Raw genomic sequence first — 23,867 nt, 5'->3', positions numbered from 1 at the left:
TCACGCTTACAAATACTTTAATTACGAATCGGATTCCGCTCTCAAATACAAATGTTTGAAACGCTAAAGCTGTCCCGGAATGAAATGTGTATGCTATATCACTGCTGCCTTTGCCAAAATTTGTGTCACTTGGCATCGACGGCGAATGATTGAGTTTTTAATGTCCCGTAAGATGTTTTTTCCCAAGGTTACAGTACCAAAATGTTCAGAAATGCGCGATTATGTAAGCAGGAAGGAGCGGAATAATAGACGGTGACAGCATGACAAATATATGCGGTGGTGGAGACTCACTTGTTGTGCAAATGAATGTTAATTTTGCTAATTCATTCGCGAGACAAAGTAAATACTTTCCCCTTATTTGTATGTAAATGTAACGAAATCACGCGATATCTCGAGGCCGTGTTTATGAAATTTGCGTACAATAGCCCCCACTGCTCCACCAAGGACAAGCCCCGCGGCGCTTTCTCTTGTTTCAGGGGCCCCAAAAAGATGATAAACCGCTCCCAACTCCACGAAAAAAATGCAAATTGTCGGCGAGCGGATCATTGTGAGGTACTGCAAGCACGTCAAAATAGTGTCAGTAGTTTTAAGCTGCGTACCACAAACTTGAAGAATGCATAAAAGTCACAATTCCTCTCAGCTGTGAACTGTAGATGTATCGCAATCATGACGGGTTGATAACGCGGCGTATGGGAATCTGCAATTATTCCATCTTTTGAGACTTTTCTGACTATTTTATAAGCTCCGTGTAACTCCTCATGTGTGAGACTGGTCCTGCAGAGTATGTCGACGTCGGAACGTTCCGTCATTGAATCGAGATAAAATTTGTTCCGTCGCCTGGGAGGAGAAGGGAGGAATTGTGAGAGACAGAGATAAGGCGACAGACAGGGAGAATCCATCCACCAATTAAATTAATTACAAATAATTTGGTACAAATTTAGCGAATTTTATGCGTTTAGCTTGCCCGTTGCTTTTATATATGGACGTTCAATTTGTGAATAGAGACGTGCCTATAGCTTAAAACTGTAACTATCGATGTATTTTCCAGTATTTTCGGGTTTTTTTGTAAAATATGGTTTTTTGTTTTACTTCCCTAAATCACACCGAATTACCTGGTGATAAACTTGACGACGCAGTCTGTATGTGTACGATGTAACTAATGAACGTTGCCATTTGGGAAAAACCTGACTTCCAATCCGGACCAGGATTCATATATCAACTAGCAAGGCTAATACTTTACATTTCCACATACTTTGGGGAAAGGAATACGAGTTTTCACGGGTTATACAGAATAGAAAATGAAGATAATATTATCGAAAGTCATGTTGTACTGTACTTTCCCGGGAGCGCCTCGGTTGCCTGGCTGCGCCTGGTACAGAGATGGCGTCAGCCTCATAAAAGGTCTTGCGCATTACTTCCCGTAGAGACAGATCGAAACTGTATTTAACATTGAAATTCTGACCTAATTAGGGGCGAGGGGGGATGTCATGAGTATACAAGTTACCCTGCTGATTAGGCTCAATGTGTGGCTTAGAATGCAAATCCAGATGAAAGGCACCCACCGCATGCACTGCGCGGAAATAACTGAGCAAGTTGGCCCGCGTTCGATCTTATCGTCTGCTCATTTTAGAGAACTGAACGCGCTTTGTATGAACGGCAAACTTCGTTTAATTTCCATTTTCCGTGAATTGTTGGACCATTTTATTTTCAAATTTTATGTCGTAATTGCAATAACAATGAATAGATATAAAACAAAGGAAAACACATCAGACATCAAAATTCGAACCCTGAAACATTTGAGCGGGAGAGACACCTGTTGATCCCCAGAATTCTACCCACGCAACTCCGGAGCTATTCCCTGTTTGAAATTCCACGTTACTAAATTCTTTGGATGTCACCCCGTACATGTACATACCATTCTGCAATTTCGGCGTGAAGTTTGAACTTTTGGCGACCCCAAAATTTCCGCGTTTGGCAGCGGTATGGTTCGAGGTCTTCCTTTGTTCAAAATTTCAGGCAAGTAAACACGTAAACATGGGTATCGATCATCTGCGGTTCAAAGAATTTTGACAGCTATGAAATGATGTCGTTCCGGGTGACCTTAACCCAGATATCAATTTTCGTCCGTTTTTACTAATTAAGCCGATAGTGCACAAGAATAAATAGATTTATCCTTGAACGAAAACGCTGTGAATTTTCACTGGAGTGTTAGTACATTTTAGGAAAAAGCGCGAGATGAAAATTATATCAATCCAATTGGCACGTTGAATTTTGTAACTGATTTGCATAAATACTCTTTTTCCATATAAAGATGACCGTAATTAGTTTCGTTTCATGTTTTTATATACAACTTCTGTCAGGATATCAAATTTATATATCAAAAACCCTTCCAGAAGCCATATCTTGCTAAGGCAATCGACATTTCACTCTTATTTACTACAAATGTCGGTATTTTTATGGAGTACAAGCTGTGTGTTGCTGATTGCATGCAACACCGGAAAACAATAAGTGTAGCAAACTGTAGTTCAAACTCAAATTTAAACTGTTATTCACATACAGCTGTTCTTGCGTAACAGTTTCTCAGAACGAGAGCTACCTCAAAATTTGTTCTGGATATACAATGAGACGACTGAGTAAAGCATGCTGCTTATGAATTGTTTTCTAATCAGGATTGTATGTACCTCATTAGGCCTATAGATGTTTCCGCTGACCCGACCTACCCTCTTTAAACCCCCCCTCTTTTTCTTGCACAAACAAACAAACAAATAACGTATGATTTGGCATTTTTTCCTGTGTTTTATGGGCCGGCCCGAGTTGAAAAAATATAATACCCTACCTCCTAACGAAAAACACATAAATTTTGGAGGGGTGGAGTTCTGAGCAGAATTTAAAAAAACCAACCAACTTACGTATTATGATGATTTCTCCTATCATAATATTTTTATTGCAATCACTTTAGCCCTCAGACGCCTGAAATGTCCGTTGCTGTACTCTATAATTATAAACACACCGTTTTTGTGAAGTAACACTTTATTTGTACAATATTACACGACAGCGCGAGGCTGACAAATATCAACCGCCGTCTTTATGAACGTTCCTAACAATCAAATTCTGTTTGAAAATTTATACATTTTACGACTTTTTCCCCTCGCTTTTAGCGAAGGTGGAGCCATAAGTATTTGAATTCCGTGCATCATGGTCGATTGGTTCTTAACGTACCGTGGTTTTGTTCGGAGATCATAAACCGTAGGCCTTGACCTGACTCGTTCGTGCCAGGGCCACCATGATGTAGTTTGTTTAGGTCGCCATCTTCTCATTTCCCGCTAACTATAGGTTAGCATGTGATGGCATCGACAAAACAAACAACATGGCGCTTACTGCATATTGTCCTACAAACATATGGACAATTTATTGATCCTCTATTTTTAGTAAACATCAAACTGCAAAGAAAACTTGCATTACATATCTAGACATATATGCTTATATATTATGGTAGTATATCTAATAGCCATAAAATATTTTTTAAAAATTATGTGCATACCATTAAACAAATAGACAGATAAAGTCGTATTGTCATCCATTGTAGACTGTGATCAATTTATTGATTGACCCTATAGAATCTGGGGGCGATATGGCTTATATCACCCTATCAACAAATGAAGAGATGCACTGGGATAGTTATCAATTGTAGACCGCAGTCAGTGTATGGATTGACCCCAGAATCTTGGGTCTATATAGTTTATGCTATCCTATCAGCAAATGAAGAGATACACTCGGATAGTCATCAATTGTAGACTGCGACCAGTTTATGGATTGACCCTAAATGGGGTCAATGTGCTTACATGTATGTTACCCTATCAACAAATGAAGAGATACATTCGGATAGTCATCCATTGTAGACTGCGGTCAGTTTACGGATTGGCCCTAGAATCTGGGGTCAATATGGTTTCTGTTACCCTATCAGTGCTAGGGATCCATGGTAGAGAGTCAGTTTTCCCCCTTATTTCGCTTTTTTGTAAAGGTAGATCTATTCGCATTTGAAAGCACAAGTCCAGCTATTTTTAAAGTCTGATCTACCAATTCATAAGCCAATCAACCTAAAGCGCAGAGAAAATTGAAGTACTTTCCCTGCAATGTTAAATATACCAAAGTGTCATGCAACACGGCAGCAAACAGCTGAATTTGACATGGTATCTTTGAGATGTTTTATGCACTAAGGAACAATCAACTCGGTTTTTGGATAGCTACATGTGCATAAGATCAATTCTCAGAGCTAACTGCGAAACAAAGTTCATGGTAAAACATTGCTACAAGATGTCTTTGGACAATCGTGTTTAGCGTTATTCATGAGGTTTTCATAATTGTAGTCTGAAAATATCGCTTGCTTTATCAGACGATACCTAATTCATGGCGAATAATAAAAACATATTTTGAACAGGATACTGCAGGTTCATTACAACAGTGATTAAAGTGTAAACCGTCTCTATACTAGGACGGGATTCAACAAGCCATTTTTTGCGATGTGCACGACTCTAGTTCTATCCCTCATACAATTTTCGGAAAAATGATGTATTTCCAAGCAGTATACGTCTGTCCTGCATGAAGCTTGGTTTAGGATGATGTATGTACATCATGGTATCGTAATGATGTCAGATCTGACGCAAGAAAGTTCTGATTCTTCGACTTTGACCTTACGCGTTCACAGAGAAAAAGTGCAACACAGACTACTCTTTCTAGGGTCTATGATTTCAATAAGCGTCTTAGCTACTTCTTTCTGCACCAATGAAAATGCTGTACACGATTCTCCCATTACCAAAATCTACGTCCGTCATCGTGCGCGGTTTGTGTGTCAACAAAACTTCAGAGAGCAAAGATGGTTAGTCGGTCGACCGCTTCTAAAACCGCGTTGGTCACTCCGTCAGCACCAGAAATGCCAGTTAGCTCAGACTCTGTACAGAAACCTACGGACCATTACGGTTAAAAGTTCTCGAGAGTGTTTCGAAATCTTTTCAGCCACAGTGGCTGACCCCAACGGCATTTTGCACCATCCTCCTCGCTCCGAGCAATCCGTTTGTCGGCAACAGCTTTAGATGCAGGTTATTCCGCTCGAACTAAAAGGTGAACTTTTTTTCATCGCCACTCTTGCGAAGAGCGTTACAACGCATTGTCGTGGTCCGCGTGCTTATGATTGGTGCTGTCAGATTTAAAAGCTGCGTCTGAACTTTGTGTCCCTACATTGTCATATTTTCTAAAACAGGGCCACTTCTGGAATTCACTACGATACACTTTCTTTGAAGAGACCCATGGCTGACCCAAATGCAGTCTTCGTGCCCAAAGTTTCATCATCGTCCGCAACTCGGCCAGTGCTAGAAATTAAAATGTCTTGGACGCTTGGCGACTCTATCAGGCTTTAGAAGGGGCTGTGGATCATGCAGATGGAGAGGTAGAATAATGTTCTTTCTGGGATTACAGTTGGGTTTTAATGTCAGCTTGAGTCCCGAAAAGAAAAATAACCCAGTGAAGTGGCCGTCCAGCGTTCATCGGACACGCACCATTGATCGCTTTATGCAGCGTTTGGCACGTATGAAACGCGTACACAAAGCCCTCAAAAACACTCAAAGTTAGAATAGAATTACGCTTGTTGATTTACATAGCCCTCTCTGTCAGCCTAGGCACGTCCTTTTTATACATCTATATTACCAGCTGCTCATCGAGATACTACACGTCCGTAGCTGTTAGTGGTACAGACGTCACGTTGCTATTACAGTGTGTTGCAGGATGGTTGCAGTGACTCTGATAGAGGCTATATGGATGTCCTTTTAGTTTTAGCGATCTTTGCAATACACAAATCTTGGATGAAGGCAAGGAGTCACGTGACCTTAGATCAATATTGTTTTTATACTTCAGGATAGAATTCAAAAGAAGAAAATGCATACTGATGAGATTTGTACGACTCATTGTTTCTTTTTGAATTAAAAATAAGAATTCAACAACAACGTCAACGGCTACAGCGCCCGTTTTTTGGAAGGTGAAAATGCATTGACCTAAAGGCGGCCAACACGCTCTTTTGCACGTGATCTATAGAGATACGGACGATTTAGGCTATAGGCCACGTGTATGTCCGCCTGGTCAAACACGATTGAAACTAAATTGGGAAAATTGGATGAGAGTAATTATAACGAAATTTGAATGAAATCGAAATATTTACAGCGTAAATTATGCAAAGTGATAGAATACTGTAAAAAATTAAAATAGGTTTTCATCGAACAAAACAACAAAAATATATAGATTATTGTTTATCCCTTAAATCGTATTCACTTCTACAGGAATGATTTATTTTAGTGTAAATGCCATAGAGAAACGAGACAAAATGCATAAAATATATCTAATTTATGACTTTTGAGTCAGGGCACTTTTGAAATGTCCCTTACTTTTTCATCAATAGGGCTTATTAAACACTAAATGTAGTCAGGCCACTTTTGAAGTGACCCTGACTGACTTAACTGTAAATCGATCGAAAAACTTCATTTTGGTTAGGGCAAAGTGACAAATCGAGATTAGAACTAGTATTTCAGTAACAAAAAAGTAAAGACAAGTTCACACATTTTTATTCAAATATAAATATTGTTCATATGTATTGAACAATATTGCATTAGATACAGTCGTGCAATGATTTTTAAGCACAACATTTGCAAATGTCGCAAATTTCAGATACAATTTTTGAGATGGTTACCAAATACGATGTAATATTTAACAAATTTCTCGAATTCTTGAGAAATAGTGCCAATCCAATTATCCCAATTTAGTTCCAATCGTGTTGTCATTAAACAACAGTAAAAACTACTAATGGAGACAACGTTTTTATCTGTGCCACTGTCTCGTGAAACCATTTCTATACAATCCTAAATATTTTTAATCAATTCTCTAAATTGAAGTTTAAAATCTTTCGAGAAAGGGGTGGGGGACCGGGGGGCAGTTAGCATCATTGATAGCACAAGCTGATTCACATAACTTTGTTGTATGAATCAGTTCACATATATAGCTACGCATAGTAATCAGAAATTATTTCACCTAGACGACGGCTCGTATGCCAGTCTGTATAGCTGTGTGCGGTTCGGTTTTCATCGTTGCTTAAGTCTTGCGTTTGGACGGCGATTACAAATCCCTGCACGAGCTCTGATAACTTACGAGGGAGATACTTTTCCAATGGTTACGCGAACAGCCTAGTCACGGTTATGCAAATGAAAGTGCTGCATAACAATAGGTTGAATTTTATCGGCTGATTCTGTCGGCTGTAAAAATTGACGACGCCTCAGAATTAGACCGCAGGATATGCTGAGCGACAGAAAATTATCGTTCCGGTCGGTTCGAGATAGCTCTACAGAAACACAAAATATTTTAAGACATTGTTTTTAAGTCGTAAACTTTCAACGAATGGTCGCTATGTCGTCTGCACGAATACCAAAAAGTTCAACTTGCCCGGATCGGTGTCAAAGGTGAAATTGACGACCAGTTTGAAGGTGAAAGTTTGGGAAACAGTGAGAGACTTCATTCCGCAATTGTAAAAATTAATTGTTTGTCCAATTTTTTTTGTACATCATTACTTCTTTACTACAATATGCATAGGACAGCCTCCGGTAACACGTTCCTTTATGGGTGCACATTGTATGCCAGTCCACCAATCTATATTTTTCCTAACGTTTTATAGTCCCCCACATACTTCAAATTCCGAGCCAGTCTTGCTTTTGTGTGGCCTCTTTTCAAATGCATGTGTTGAGTTGTTAAGTCAGTCAAAGTGTGTTTCAGGTGATATTGTTAAGGCAAACAGCATTCAATTATGCCCAGAGAGTAGCTCTGTGTAGGTCTCTCGCCAGTACCGTCCATCGCAGCCTTTCAGAATCGAGTGCGATCGAGTAGGGACAAGTACTGAGCACACAGTTATGTATACCATGCACATATTTTATCATTATCTTCCGTTCAGCTTGCTTTTGTCATTTTGGACGTGAAGCCTCTCTCTCTCTCTCTCTCTCTCTCTCTCTCTCTCTCTCTCTCTCTCTCTCTCTCTCTCTCTCTCTCTCCCCCCACGTGTACAACAGCTGAGGGTGGACGCTTCTCTTTGTAGTCAGTGGTTTGTAATCGAATCGCGTTCAGCAAAATCCGACTAATATTTTTAGTAACATCGAATGAGACACTGGATGACGAATTTCCGCGCTGGGTTTCGTTGCTTTGTTTATTTTAAGGGTGTAGTAAACCATCGTACCTGCAACGATATCGTCACAATGAGAGGAAGATGTGGCAGGTATCAAGAAGAATTGAGTTAATGATATGGCTATAAAGGTCGGGCGACCCGCCCAAACGTCGGCCACTGTAATAACAGCGACATGACGGGAATCTGACATGCGACAAATTACGGGGAAACCTTATTGACAAATGCATCGTTCAAGAAGCTGAAGAAGAAAGGAAAAAGCAAACAGGCAGGGCAGCAAACTTGACACAGATTAATGAACGGTTACCTTGTCACGTAAAAACCCGATGAATCGGAACGGTCAACTTATTGACAGTACATGATCGTCGTGAAGCCAGGCGGCCACTCGTCGCACTTTCAGACGACCATTGACATCAGCTGTTGACGCAGACACATTCCTCTTTTGGCACACAGAAAAAAAAGCACGTGCTATTCGTCGCTTAAATAAAACTGTTTTAAGGTAGAACGCACATCGAAATTAAAGGACTTAAACTTTTACCCAAAGTTTTCGAAATGCAACATTAAACCATTCCTTTTCGAAATCAAACATAAAATTTTAGGGGTCAAAGTGCAAACGTTAGTAGTAGAAAACAAATTACATGTACATAACTTTTACTGACATTTGAAATTCAGAATGGCTTTTGCTCAAACTTTCCTTAAGGAATCTTTCAGCTATTTCCTTTCAAAATCGAGAATAAAAATCAGGGGTCACCGTGCAAATTTTGGTACTAGAGAAACAAAATAACCCAAGATTTACCGATATTTAAAATTCAAAATGGCCGCCATCCTCGAAGAAAAATAAATATTTTCTTACACCAAGGGCTTTAAAATGAACCCCCCACAAGAGGTATGGAAAAGAATAGTAAAATTTATACAGTCCGAATATCTGTCTCCGAGGCGCGTTCTGCCCTAACGGGGAAAAATAAAATTTTCCCCAAAATGATCGGGCTGTGAAACTTTATTTAGTCCCTGAGCTTCAAAATGACTCCGACATGTGGTAGACCAAAAGGGCATTGTAAAAATTTGAGAGTCCGAATATCTGTCCCCAAGATGCATTCTATCTCGAAAACAATCCGTCCTAGAACGATGTTATTTGCGCTTTGATGGTTTTGGACACGATTTAGCATATTTATAAGCTTACATTCATATATACGTGTGGTTCTAAAAATGGCCGTCTCGCCGAGTTTCAATACGGTGTTTAAAATACAAGTACTTAATGCAATAATAACAATATGGCGTTTGACAATCGGCATCATTTACATCGACAGATGTTTGTGAGTGAGGCTGGAGTATAGAATTACAGGAGCTGGAAACTTGCAAAGGCGTGCTAATGCGTTGTTAGCCACGGTACGGACAAAGACTGTCCGTGATAACTATAGCAAAATACTGTACATTATACAGCTTACGCACCATTTACGGTGAGTAGCCTTTCTCGTGTATGGGATTGCAATTGGGCAGATGAAATTCTGCGCGCCATTGATGTCGACTTATCAGGTGACGATTTTGCCAATGCAGTTGTGAGGACACTGTTCATCTACCTTTTTTTTCTCGAATCGGCTTACATTCTCACTTTTCCAGTAGTATATATCGAGTGTGTGTCGACACGATACATCGCGCAACTCGAAAAATAAACTACGCGCCTCATAGCCGATGGCGCCCGATGCGTTTTGAACTGGCGCGTATTTGCATAGGCGCCATAAAAATGAAAAATCGCCTGTCGCGACCCAGTCAAAGATGGAGTTGTTTACAACTAAGTTCTACATGAAGGCAAAAATACAATACGTCCCGTATATACCATTCATTTCTGAGGACACTCGATCATTAACATCTGTTGTACTTTCGTCATTCACAAAATATCATCCGATTTTACGTAAACGTCCCCGACAGGATGAACTACCAACTATGTCAGCGTTGTCAACCCTCCTTCATGAAGCCCAGCTGTGTCTTACAATTCTTTTGGCAAATTAAAATTTTATCGGCAATTTAAGAAAACTCGTCGCAGTGACGATGGTTTTGTTACAGCATTACAGTTCCTCCGATGTATAACCTTTACTGTAATAGTCGAGTTGTTAGTAAACTTAGTTAAGGGTAGGTTTACAATTTGCTTTCGTGCCGTGAAATTATAATAAAAAAGATTGGTGGTGGTTTTGGGGGGCCTGAACCTACATATAATTTAGCAAGTGTACGTATCTTTCTCCTGAGTGAGCTTGACAAGGTGATATCCCAAAAAAACATAATGGTTTTCCAGTAATTTAATTCGTAACCAAAACGGTCATGAAATTATTGTGAAAAGACGCTTTTCTAAGTACCCTTTAATCAATGCAAAGAACATAAATTCCTGTAGTTATTTTTTTTTAATTTTTCACGTTAATTTATTTCGTAAGATCGAACTTGAAATATTTTGGAAGCATAACTTTTTATCTCTCAAAGTGTTGTTTAAACGTGTTCGCCCATTGATGGTCGCGCGCGTTTATTTTTCTCTGTTTCAAATATAGCTCAGAAAAAAAACGTTTACACTATGTTGTCAGGTGGACCACGACTCTCCAAGCTATTTGTATCCATTTTTTATACAGAGACATTGCCATGAATTTATATGTAAATATGCCCCTCTACGGGTAAATGCTGCCGAGCGTCAATTAATCTCATATCCGTCCCAAAAGCGTTCCATTCCATGGTTGCGCAAAAACCAACAGCAGATAAGCTTTCTAAGTTCACAACTAGTAACAACAGCAACAACAACAACAACGGCAACGTTAACAGCAGCGACTGTTCTAAAGTATTATATGTGCAAACTCTAATAATATCATTAAAGTTTCACGCTGGAAAAATTGGACGAGATTAATGTTCGCTTTATTTCTGCAATGTCCGCAATTACGGCCCAATGTGGTCACTACAGAGCTTTCACAGTGTAGCACTTCTTGGACAGGTACTCCAGGACACAAGACTGTGATTTGAGGGACTGTGTCTAGGACAGTGTATCTGCCGGACACTTGTCCCAACCCTTTACATCACTTACCCTAGTCCCTACTAGTGGTGGTGCATGGTCGTCTGGTTCTTGATAATGAATGTCCAGGGGAAGGGGTACCCGTCCTGATACATTAGCGCCAACCACTACACCATCCAGTAATTACAAGTGAATGGATTGCTGGGGGAAAAGTACATTTATTTAATATAATCATCTTGATCATATTTATACATGTATTCAAACTGTAAACATAGACAGTCAAGAAACACAAAAGACAGTCGAGAAACTTTCTCGACTGTCTGTGCTGTTAATCAAGAAACTTCATAAACAACATCGACTAACCACAATTTCTTTTCCGTTCGTAGATTGTGATTGCTCTCTTGGTGTTCGCCGTTGCGGCGGGTATTGGAGTCGGTATTGCAAAAGCGTTGGGTAAGTCTTGCTTTATTTCTACTCTCTCTCTCTCTCTCTCTCTCTCTCTCTCTCTCTCTCTCTCTCTCTCTCTCTCTCTCTCTCTGCTGGATCACGCGGCATGACCTATAAAAAAAGAGGTCGTCATTGTTCGACAGCTGAGCGTCACCTGCGTTCTGCTGTGTCATGTCTGTGCTCGAAAATAAACGCAGTGTTTTTTTACAGCATACATAATACGCACAAAGCTATTCCCATTTTCTGCCTCGTTAAAATTCTGAAAAACTTCACTGCTAAGCGCTGTCCAAACATGCAGATCTCGGACTTTCAAAGTATAGGCGGATAATAGCTTTACAGTGTGTGTGATTTCAAGGTACATTTATTTTGCGAGAACATACAAGAATACAGTTTCGATAATAAAACATACTGACGACTCAACATGCAAATTTTCTACTCAAAGGGATTTCCCCTTTCTTCGTTTAAACCCTGATATAAACCCCTACCAACACAGGAATACAATTGTCGGGAAATAAATGCCAATAAAATATTTTATGTTGTTTGCACATGAAAGCATTCTGCATTTGTTCGGATTCAGCGGCTGATTTTTTTTTCTAGTTGCTATTCATAGTTCTGGCTCCGTACTCCATATGCCAAGCCTTAAAACCAAACACTTTTCCAGACTATTCGTTTCCTGTGCTGCATTCCATTGAAGTTGGGTACCTGCATTTTGATAAGAGTGATTGGCAACAACAATTAAGCTCCTGACTACAATTACGGAATTTTAGTAGACTAGCATACACAAAGACTGTAGGCACATTTATGTATGACGTTTGTCTGAAGCCCAGTTTAGCAATTATTAATGCATTCATTGCTTAAATTGAGTTTGTGTGCGGTGTGTGATGGCGCGTGTGCATGTGCGAATGCTTCAGTGAACTCTACAGCGTACGGAGGGATAGCGGTCGAAAAATTGGAACAATTCGGTTATGGAACCACTCTTTTTAAGAGTTGGGATTTGGCGGAGCTGCTTTGGCAGTGGTGTCTTCGCTAGGTCACTAGGTGCCTTGTTAGGGGCCCAAGCCCTATGTTTGGCCGCCATATTGGATTTTGCGTAAAACTTACAATTACCAGTGAAACCTACAGTAACTATGAGATCATGTTCATATTCCTTCTTTACAAGAACCAAAAGACTTTTCCAGGCTCAATTTTTTCACATCTCCATGATTATACACAATGCATACATAATGTAAGCTTATGCAGACGAATGCCAATCTGTTTTATGGACACACATTGATAATTGATAAACAGTGGAGTGCAGTTTCACGTACACGTCTTTTTCTGTCAAAGACAAATTTAACTCCCTAGAAAATACATGCCTTTCAACTTTTACACTACATAAACCTTGAAATCGAACTGAAAACACTGAGAAATACATTTGAGCGTGTGGATAGAACACACAAAGGAAGTGCTGAATTGCTTATTAACCTGAAGGTAGAGACTGCAGTTCAGACACAGGGGAAAGAAATAAGTTCCCTGGGGTGGGGAGGGGGGTTTTTGTAACAAATCGTTTGATTATGTGCATATCTTTCTAATTTGAGGTTAGACATTAAAGCTAGAGATCTGATTTTTAGTTGACAGGCATGAATATGGAAGCAAAGTTTTATGCCAAAATGTCCCATGATTAGGATAACCTTTGACCCCTATGACAACGTTTGACTTCTATGACACACTTTGATTGCTTGGGCCCCGTCATTGCTGCTTGCCGCTATATTCGTATGAGTTGAAATCCCATCCCAAGAATAATTTACGGAATTTGTGAAGAAATATCGATTCACCAATACGCTGTCCGTATCAGCGGATTAAGTGATTGAGTCAACACCACAGCCTTCCCACACGCATTAAAATAATTTTAATGTTAGTAAGTTGGCAATGTTTTCGGAGCAATTACAGTGGTGTGTACACAAATTGGAGAGGAGATAAGGACTTGTCGGTAATATATAAAGCAGTCAGACGGTGTGGAGTTGAACTCTTTATTTGAAATATCACAGTCAAAATTAATAAAATCAAATAAGGTAAACCGTTGCACAAAAAACCTCCTCCCAACCCCAGGGTCCTTTCATCTGTTCCCTGTGTTCTTACATGCCTCGATATGAGTGCAAATCATTGCATTGATTTGAATAGGAACATCCGGGAAGTGAACGATGTACTGACCGGTTTCCATGGTTACCCAGTCCAGTGAATCCCTTCGACGTTTTCGATGTCAATGTAGACGTTGAACGCTAGATGTAAAATATCCATGCTAGCACTGCTATTTTGATTTTCGTTAATATCTGTTTGATGCAGGTCGATAATTGTAAAATTGTTTGAAAGTGCCCTGCATGTAATTAAATGTTATATAGCATTAACTGTGAAGAGGCATGTAATAAAATATTATTGCCTGAATACATGGTTTTATCTGCCCTCGCAGCAGGAGACAATGTGCCCTCCTGGCGTCGGGCAAATTGTCACCTGCTCTCGGGCACATAAACCCATGTATTCAGGCAATAATATATAGTACAGCGTTCACCCCACTCATGGCATCCACTCCACTCATCGCGTCCACTTCAATCACGCGTTCCACATTAACACAAAATACAAATCATCGCGTTCACTCCACTCAAACATTCACAAACCACAGACTTGATCCAAGTCTAATGTTAAACAAGAATGTCATTGATCTCAGAAAAGTTACAGTGTCAAGCCAGTTATTGATGTATACTCTCTGTCAACAGTTATCAACTTTGTCAATTACCATGCACCTTTTTGTCATGTTCTTTCAGAGGATAATCTCGATTACCACAAATCTGTCTGGTATAGAGGTACCTGCCCTAGGGATTACAAGACCTGTCCCAAAGAGTGAGTAGAACCTCCCAAGTCATTGTCCTCCCCAAAGGCTAATCTTACAACCCAAAACTACAAATCAGTTGCACGTGTGCTATATCCACCACGTGTGATAAAAAATTACCATATGCAAATCATCAGGTGCAGATGAACCACAAGCCAGCAAACTGATGTAAACACGATTTCTCGTTCGCAGAAGGCGCAACTCGTTTATTACATGCCTCGATGTGAGTGCAAATCAGTGCATTGATTTGAATAGGAACATCCGGGGAGTTAGCGGGCCGATGAACGACGTACTGGCCGGTTTCCATGGTTACCCGGTCCAGTTAAGCCCTTCTGCGTTTTCGACGTACAAGTAGACGCTTAACGCTAAACGTAAAATATCCATGCGCGCACTGCCAATTTGACTTTCGTTCAAATCTGTTTGATGCTGGTCGATAATGGTAAAATTGTTTTAAAATGCCCTGCATGTAACTAAATATCATATAGCATGAACTTTGAAGAGGCATGTAATAAAGATATTATTGCCTGAATACATGGGTTTATGTGCCCTCGCAGCAGGAGAAAATTAGCCCTCCTGGCGTCGGGCAAATTGTCACCTGCTCTCGGGCACATAAATCCATGCATGTATTCAGGCAATAATATATAATATAATTGGCATTCCAGTCATCATCATCATGTACGTATAAAAGATCTGACACAGGAAAATGAGAGGAAAATATTAATTTGGAGATTTCTTAGGCCATTTGTCACCGTAGAATCATCTCAAAACTTTTCAAATTTATAGTGTTATTATTTGATGATTGAGAAGATCGTTCATTCGACTGAACTGGTTCGCCATTTTGCCCTTCTCTGCAGTTTTGATGATAAAGCACCCCTCATTATTGTCGGTCTCAATGGATTCACTGGTGATATGTTCAGTAGGAAAGTTGTGCCCAACATCTACAAACTCCGTAAGTATCGCTAAGTTCCAACCCGCTCTTATTTATGTATGGATTAAGGTAGTATGCGCCTCGAAAGATTTAAACTTTTGCTCAAGCTTTTCTCAAGGAATCTTTCAACCATTCTCTTTCAAAATCAAGAATTAAAAGCAGCGGTCACCGTGCAAATGTTGGTACTAGAGACACAAATTACCCAAAATTTACCGATATTTGAAATTCAAAATGGCCGCCATCACTGTGTTAACTTTATGGAGAAAAATAAAATTTTCGAATTAAAAAAATAAACTAAGCCGGCGAAAAGTTTTCTTACACCAAGAGGCTTAAAGTAACCCAACAAGTGGTATATCAGAAAAGAATTGTAAAAGTTTGAGAGTCCGAATATCTGTCCCCGAGGCGCGTTCTACCTTAAGGAGCGTGATCGTAGCTAAGTGCATGTGAGCGTGCACTACGACAGGCAAACATGAAAGGACTTTCTCCAGGCCAAACGGAAACTAGTGAGGGTGTTGCTAATCGCTTTAGTTATCAAATCATCACCCTCAAACAGTACAGAATTCCTTTGTTCAGTGGCTGTCCGGAGGGAGCGTCATCCTTCTGTGCGTCAGCCTGTTCATTAAGCAGGACCAATTGGTGAGATGGAGAACAGGTGTTTCAATAACAGCACAAAGGTCACATATCCGTTCGAATGCGTAAGTTTCTGATCAACGACGCTTATTCGTAATTGATAGGACAAATAGGCAAAGGCCATGCAGTTAAAGGACAAACACGCACAAAAACCGTCGCCACCTGTTTGTCGCCTGGTCGAGACAGACATCTATGACTAGGGGGGCTTGAGACGAGGAAACAGTATATGGTACATAAGGGGCACAAATTTTTGTTCCAAGTTTAGGGTTACATGGCATTCCAGTAGTCATGTAAGTTATTTTCTTACGAGAACTTTGTAGGTAGATGCATAAATATATTATTCCAAATGAAGATATGTCAAGGTGTCAATACTTTTTTTAAAATATTCAGTAAACGATCTGTCCAACTTTGACATCACTAGAAAGTATATGCGCAGGAATTGCATCACTGAGTATGCGGTGTAGTACATAAGTTCTCCGTTTGATATGTGAAGTAAAATGTGAAATAAGTGGCTCATCGTTTTGATGGCGCTGTTTTTGTTTTGTTTTCGTTTAATTTGTTTTTTTTTTCCTGTCAGGTGATTGTGGAGCACACACGCCTAATATGTCCAGCATGTTCCCTCTGTCAGCGTTCCCGAACTACTACACAGTGGCAACTGTAAGTAACAACAGTACACGCCCTCCCCCCCCCCCCCCCCCGAGGTGTTATGATTTCCCAAATTATCTCTAACATTACATATTTATGAAAGACGGTGTATCAAAATATTGTGCAAACAACTGAGGCGTTCAGATCCTCAGTAAATTAGCCAGAAAGAAGTAATTTATATGAAACAAAATTTCGACGTATATTTTTTGCAAGACGCCGCTTGAACTATCACAATTTTTGTGGATAGACTGTCTGCGCACATAACACATTCCAGAGTCCAACTTGGTACGCAAATTGATAAATCCCTGAAAGGAATGTCTCTATTCGACGAGTAAAGCACGCCCCTGCACCTAATTGTTGCTATTGTGTAACTATAAGAATGGAGGAGCAAATCGAGCTTCATTTGCATGACAATAGGATTGCACATTTTGTAATTCTCCATTGGTCATTACAAGCCAGAATTTTTACCATTAATGTCCACCATTTTTTACACAAAAAAGGCGTGTAATTTTATCTTTTTTGCAATGCGAAAATTGGAAAGACTTAGAGGTGCCAAATTAAGCTGATTTTTGTTCACTTCTTCGATGGAAAAATTAAACTAGAAAAGTATTTACTGCTCACACACGACAAAATGTTGATATTCCTATACGCAAAGTGTATTAATTAGCATTTTTTAAAATATGCAAATCTTGAGACGTTGACTGGTTACTAATGGAGACCATTTATGTGCGTCGGATCTTGCGCTTTTTATTCAAACCTAAAGCCTCATGCCACCTAAAGTGACCCATTAGTGTTGTGTCCATTGAATTTATGCTGGCGCCCTCGTATAAGAGTCCTTTCATACAATTCCTTCTATTGTTGTTTCTCTAATAATATAGGAAATAGTGTGCCGGCAACATCTAAACCAACCTGTTTATTTTTATTACTGTGTATTGTTATTATGGCAAAATAACAACAAACACCTACGATACCATTCATACGTTCATAATAATACAATTTATGAATATTGTCATAACTTGGCGGTTTAGTAAACAGTGCATACGACAATGTAGCGCTAATATTTGCTTTATCCAGCTTCGCTCATACCAGCCGTTGTTTCTGCTCCTCGTAAACTTAACCATCCTATACGGCGTCGTGTTTTATTATATAGGGCCTCTACCCCGACGAGCATGGCGTGGTCGACGACTACGTCCTTGACGAAGATTTCGACGCACAGTTCGTGAACGGGACCGACTACAGCCAAAAAGAAGACCCAGCGTTCGCCGCCCGTTGGTACAAAGGCCAACCAGTAAGCAAGCCTAGACTTGAAATTTTCGTGCACGGGTTAGTGGTGCGCCCTCATTGCGCCAGTTGAACAATGGACAATTGTTATAATAGTTTCTAAACCACGGTCTCAGTTGACACACTTACTTAAGTGTACCCGATCATAATTCGTTCTTTAATTGTACAGAGGGGTTTCTTGTTGTGTTTCTGCGCACTATTCAAGAATGTTATTGTAGACTTAATATTTCATTTCAAAATTTGCATAGATATGGACCACGGTCAGAAAACATCACATGAAGTCGGCGTCATTCCGATGGCCTGGAGCTGACGTGCCAATAAACGGTAGGCTTTTCCGTTCAACGCTGTGACCATTTTGATGACCCTTTGTGAAATTATATCCTTACATTTTTCAGGTTGTGTTACTGAAGCCATATCCTTGATTTCATGTATTTTTTTCTGTTTTGTATCGATTTTCAACAACAAATAATATTTTTATGGACGGGAAGAATTGCCACGGGTCTCTTGTAACCTTATATGTCAGAATAATTTGATGGAGTACCATCCACGTTTTCGGAGTGTAAAAGAGTTGGGATAAGGAAAGCAAAGAAATATTGTGAAAAAGATAATCCAAAAGTCAAGTTTAAGTGTATACATACATGTATGCGGTGTAGTTGGCTGGTCGCTGATGAGGAATACAGTCTTGGATTCCATTTTGAGAATTAGAATTGTCTTAAACAACACATTTGTCTTTTCCTCAGGCTGGCTCCCGAATTACTATGTATCTGGACGAAGGTAAGTAGATTCCATCTTGACTCTCTCAAGACTCGACCTAGTATTAGTAACCAGTTACACAGATTAGCCCTTCTCTTAAGTTTCGTTTAAGATTTGCACTTTGACGTTTCGCCCCAACATGATCCGTTATTGGCTTATTTTAATGTGTAGAATGTCGGTGAATATTAATGATAAGTCTTCTTATATTAGACTTCTTTCCAAGGTCAAAATAATATTATCCCACTCAGGGTTGATGTGTACGAGAAATTAAGTGGCGGGTTGGGAGGGGGGGGGGGGCGTTGTTTGACTAAGCATGCTATGATTCTCGTCCATGCTACCGATTTAATGAGAAACAACCAATTTTAATTGCTATAACGTGATTGGCTGTGATCTCATTAGATGTGATAATATTTTGATATAATTACTCCTCTCGTCTCATGTGTGAAAAATGTATCACATTGAGTCTTGTTACTTGTAGAAAAGCTTCATTACCCGGTTCGCTGTCGGTTTTTTACAATTTTGCCAAAATGTACCATCGGCAATGCTTAATTAATAACCTGTTTTCTAGTGATCTTTAGTCATAGAAATTCAAACATCTAAGGTAATGTGAGCCAGGCCAATGCAACAAAAAATTGCAAGCTTTTCTTCTTAAGGAACTTTCGCATCATTCTCTGTCATAAAGGAGAATGCAGTAAATCAGGTATCCCGATGCCAAATTTGGGATTTACAGAAAATAATCAATAAAAGTTTACTAATACTGGAAATTCAAAAAGTTGGAAATTACATTTTCGATTGTTACAAAGACAAGACAGTAAAAATCTTATGTAATCAACAGGTTTACACTTCAATCCAAACGAGCAGCTGGCCAGAGAAAATGTTGAGTAAATTTAAGTACACGAGAGCTTGTCCTTAGTCGCACTTTATCTTAAGATTGACAATATACAATCATGTCACGTTCTCTTCGATTCCTCGTTAGAGGGCTAGCAACTTTCATTCTTGATGATTTGATCATTATTTTTGTTTTGTATGTGAACTGCAAGTTCTTATTCCACTCCCAAAAGCATGTGAAACACACCAACTGTTTAGTTTGCCAACACAGCGTTGATTTGACTTTTGTGTAGACTGCACTTTTGTTTACGTTTTGAATGCTGGTCCGGACCACTTCTCAAAAACAACAATGCAGTCTACACATGTACAGTCTGTGTTGACAAGCTGAATACTGTGTATCTCGACATGCTTCGGGAAGTAAACAAGAAAATGTAAATGATATAAAACAAAAATAGTGCAAAAAATATCATAACAAGTTACCGCTAATAGCTGTTATGAATGTTAACTGAATGTACATTTCGCATTTCCAATGGCAAGTGAAATCTTTCTTTCAGTCCAAGGAATTTCAATGATCAAGTGGACAAGGTCGTAGACTGGCTTAAAATGAAGAAAAAGGACAGGTAAGTTTTCCATAATTTATGAAATTCCACTTCTGTGAAATCCTATAATTACATTTGGCAACTTATGTTGGTTATGCACGATTCTCTTAATCCTTAGTGCAACAAACTATTTCCTTGATCCCGTAAAGGGACCGAGAGGATTTCACCCGGTATGCAAATTTTCCGAGACTGCAGCTACTTGTACTGGCGGCAAAAATCCACTCTGCTGTCGTCTAGTGTCAATCCATATTATCTGCAGCGTGACTAAACGTCGACTGAACTGTCAACGGTGCACCATGCTTCTGTATTGCATGAATGTGTGTCGAAACTGACTGTAATAAAAACTTACATCTTCATCGCTTTGATAACTTTCAATTTCATCTTACACATCCAGGCCAAATCTCATCATGCTGTTCTTCAACGCCTCCGCCTATGGTGACTTCAGATCTCGTCAAAATGAGCTGAGAGCGGTGGACAAGGCAGTTGGTCGTCTGATGGGCGGTCTGGTCATGTTAAAACTCAAAAACTGCGCCAATGTCATGCTGTATGCTGACTACCTGCTGACGAACAGGAGCTGTGGGCGTATGTTTGCGCTCGAAAATGTGAGCTTTTGGTTTTTTTCACATTCCCAATTTATGTTGTAAAGTATAGCTTTGTCATTCAAGTAACCGGAGTTCATTTTCAAAATTCCCATTACGACGCGTAGAACATTGAGTTTTGTTTCATTTTATCCGCCATATTAAATGATGTATTTCGAAGGACAGCGTACGTGACTATGCAGCTGTCTCGCCATTTTGATTATAAATACGAACTCACCACGAGTTTACCCGATTATATTTCCTATGCAGTACATCCGTGATGTCGACAACTATCAGATTACTCCTGATTGGCTGAACGGCCTGAAGAGAGTGAACTTCACCTTGAATCCTTACGGTCAAGGAGGAGGAGGTAAGATCAACTGTGTCGCAACTTCTCTTGAAGATTGTTGCCTGCTTTGGAACTCTCCCCTAAATACTTTGGGCTTATCAATGAAAAGTCGCACACAGCGTCTCGCAGAGCGCCGCCCAAGTTTTGATGTAATACCCTGATTGCAGTTTGTATACCAGTTGTGACAAATGACCAAACAAATGATGAAAAGAACGATATTGGCGAGGCAAAATTTTCTTTCAAAAGATGTTGACTGCGTTGTTTTATTGTTGGACAAAGTGTCGAATTAACGTTGTCCAGAGAGAAAGTTTATCAAAAAAATTGGTGGTGTGTTAAAGTGGCATTGTTTTTATGTAACATTTTCATACATCTTATTACGATGTAAACAGCTCACATTTGACCCCATAAATTTGTGCACGGGTCTCGCGATGTATAAAAAATATTTTCAGGCAATGCCTTCGGAATACGACGTCTCCCGACCGTTCCCGACATTGAGCGGTGGCGTTCCGAAAAGGTGTTGATGTTATCGCACTGAGTGATGTTATCCTTGTGAGTCCAAAAGTATCTAGGCGCGCGTATTAAACAGTATAGCACGCCGTACTGCGACTGCGTTAAGAATGTATAAGTAAGCACCAGCCCTGATCACAAGAGTTTCACTGATGAATGTTCGGTCGTCGGAACTTACAATTCAGTGAGCCATCAGAATGCGAACATCTCCGAAAACGTTTTATTACGTGCCTCGAATCGAACGTCGCGCTCTCCATAGTTCGATGGTAACTTATTGATGACGTCATGGGCAGCATGATGAACCGCATAACAGTGATTTGAATATATCAATACGCATTTCGATGATGAAAATCATTCCATTTTCATACGGGACGGACATACGTCTAAAATGGAAACAAGGCATATGATTGTCATTTACCAATGAACCAAAACTTTTGGAATGAAAACTATGTAACAGAGGCATGTAATAAAAACATTATAGCCCAAACAAGGGACTATGTACCCTCGAGGCAGGAGACTATTTGCCCTCCTAACGATGGATCACCCCCAAGGGCACATAGTCCCTTGTCTGGGCTATATAATTTTTTTTTAACAATTTTGCGAGATCCTCGCGCAAGTACATGATCGCATATGGATCGTTGGTACTGAAATGGCATGTTTAAACTCTGTTTCTGAAAGAGAATGCCATTTAAATTGTAAATTTATTGATATTATATCCAGGTATATGTAACTTATCTTTGCCACGTTTTAAAGTTAAACAAGTTTGATTTATTTGCATATTATTCTTATTCTTGTCTGTTTGCCTGTTTTTCTCGTAGTTGCATTCGAAACCCCGGAGACAACAGTTGACCGTCTGAAGGTTGGTATACCTAATAACAAATATGCACATTTATATGCAATTATGCAAATCGTAAATCATAACCTTTCCACCCAGAAAAAAGTATGGGAGTCGTGCAGTTATCTACTCGGGAAGTTGACACTGTGTGATGATAACAAACTGCGCTACAGTTTGACCTTTGTTCTTTAAGAAATTACTTCAAGAAATTATTATTTTACTTTCACTTCTGTAAAACACCAAGCACGCTAGGCAACCTTAGACTGAAATATCCGTCGCTTGAGGACGCTCGCTACGCTCCCCTCCTAGAGGGAGCGTAGAGAGCACCCTAGAGCGACGGATCTTCCGTTCTAAGACAACGTAAGCTAGCTGTATCGTTTTTTGATGTGCCTCTTCCAGTCATCTGTCAGCATAAACGTCAGGCGAGTTCAAGTTTTACCGGCCAATAAGTTCAAGGCATGCTTTCATAGCACCCGTTGAAAAAAAAACTCGCCTTAATATTAAATTGTCATTTATCCGTGTACAAGCAGCTTTAGCATTATTCACACTAGGCAAAGCATGGTAAGATAGCAATATTAAGATTTTTTTATTTCATCAACAGTGCAAGAACGAGTTTGTGCAAGCCTACACCAAGGAAAATCTCCCAGCCCGCTTACACTACGCTCACTCGTACCGCATCGAAGATGTCATCATCGTTGGTGCGCGGGGCTACAGTTTAAGAACGTACGTATGCAATACAAGCATTCGTATCCTCACTTGGTGTAGATGCAGTTTTCTGTATTCAAAAAAAAATTATAAGTTAAAAATAATGTTTGCGCGACTACCGCCATAATTTACTTGCCCCCATTTCGTTACAATGTGTCGTTTTATCGATATGATTGTCGCACTTAAATGATCACCATGGACAATAGAGCGGGTCTTCCCACCTCTGCTATCTATGTCCTGACCATGAAGCTGGACTTACACTCCATTTACTCTTCACTAATTCCCATGCAGTTTACAGTTAATTGTAGTTTGTATCCCATTTTGTTCTTTTCCCACTTGGATAATAATTTCGGATATGCTGTATAAGGCGAAAGTATTCACATGCAAACGTCGGATTACTCATATTTTTTTCATATTTTCCACACAGAAAGGACAACTTCAACAGAAATACCGAAGAAGGTTACTGCTCTGGTGTGGCCCCTCAGTACTACTTCAAAAATCTGACGAGCCGGGTAAGTTACAGTGTAATTTGTGCTTTTTTTGAACGCAGAATGGTGGCGCTATCATGTTGTTCTCAGCTTGTCATATTCAGTTACAAAAGACAACGGATGCATTTTCAGACAATTTACCGACGGTGATATGAAAGTCTTTTGATTTTTGCTATAGCTTGTGAAAAATTAATTCTCAATTGAACTTAAGCATTTGCTGAAAAAATTTTCTAAGTGAAACG

The 23,867-nt window shown here is 39.7% G+C and overlaps 1 protein-coding gene across 1 annotated transcript in view; it reads left to right on the top strand.

The window, feature by feature from the left end:
* LOC139133143 (ectonucleotide pyrophosphatase/phosphodiesterase family member 3-like) overlaps positions 1-23,867 on the top strand; it is a 47,542-nt gene that overhangs the window by 10,766 nt on the left and 12,909 nt on the right. The window contains exons 5-17 of the mRNA XM_070699564.1: positions 11,576-11,642; positions 14,435-14,510; positions 15,354-15,448; positions 16,635-16,714; positions 17,853-17,990; positions 18,232-18,307; positions 18,724-18,757; positions 20,119-20,184; positions 20,558-20,765; positions 21,012-21,111; positions 22,416-22,456; positions 23,034-23,155; positions 23,565-23,649. Of these exons, the coding sequence (XP_070555665.1) occupies positions 11,576-11,642; positions 14,435-14,510; positions 15,354-15,448; positions 16,635-16,714; positions 17,853-17,990; positions 18,232-18,307; positions 18,724-18,757; positions 20,119-20,184; positions 20,558-20,765; positions 21,012-21,111; positions 22,416-22,456; positions 23,034-23,155; positions 23,565-23,649 (1,188 nt within the window). The remainder of the gene's footprint in view (positions 1-11,575; positions 11,643-14,434; positions 14,511-15,353; positions 15,449-16,634; positions 16,715-17,852; positions 17,991-18,231; positions 18,308-18,723; positions 18,758-20,118; positions 20,185-20,557; positions 20,766-21,011; positions 21,112-22,415; positions 22,457-23,033; positions 23,156-23,564; positions 23,650-23,867) is intronic.

Source organism: Ptychodera flava, chromosome 5, assembly GCF_041260155.1.
Source record: "Ptychodera flava strain L36383 chromosome 5, AS_Pfla_20210202, whole genome shotgun sequence".
Taxonomy (NCBI): Eukaryota; Metazoa; Hemichordata; class Enteropneusta; family Ptychoderidae; genus Ptychodera; species Ptychodera flava.
This window is presented reverse-complemented; position numbering and strand designations above follow the sequence as displayed.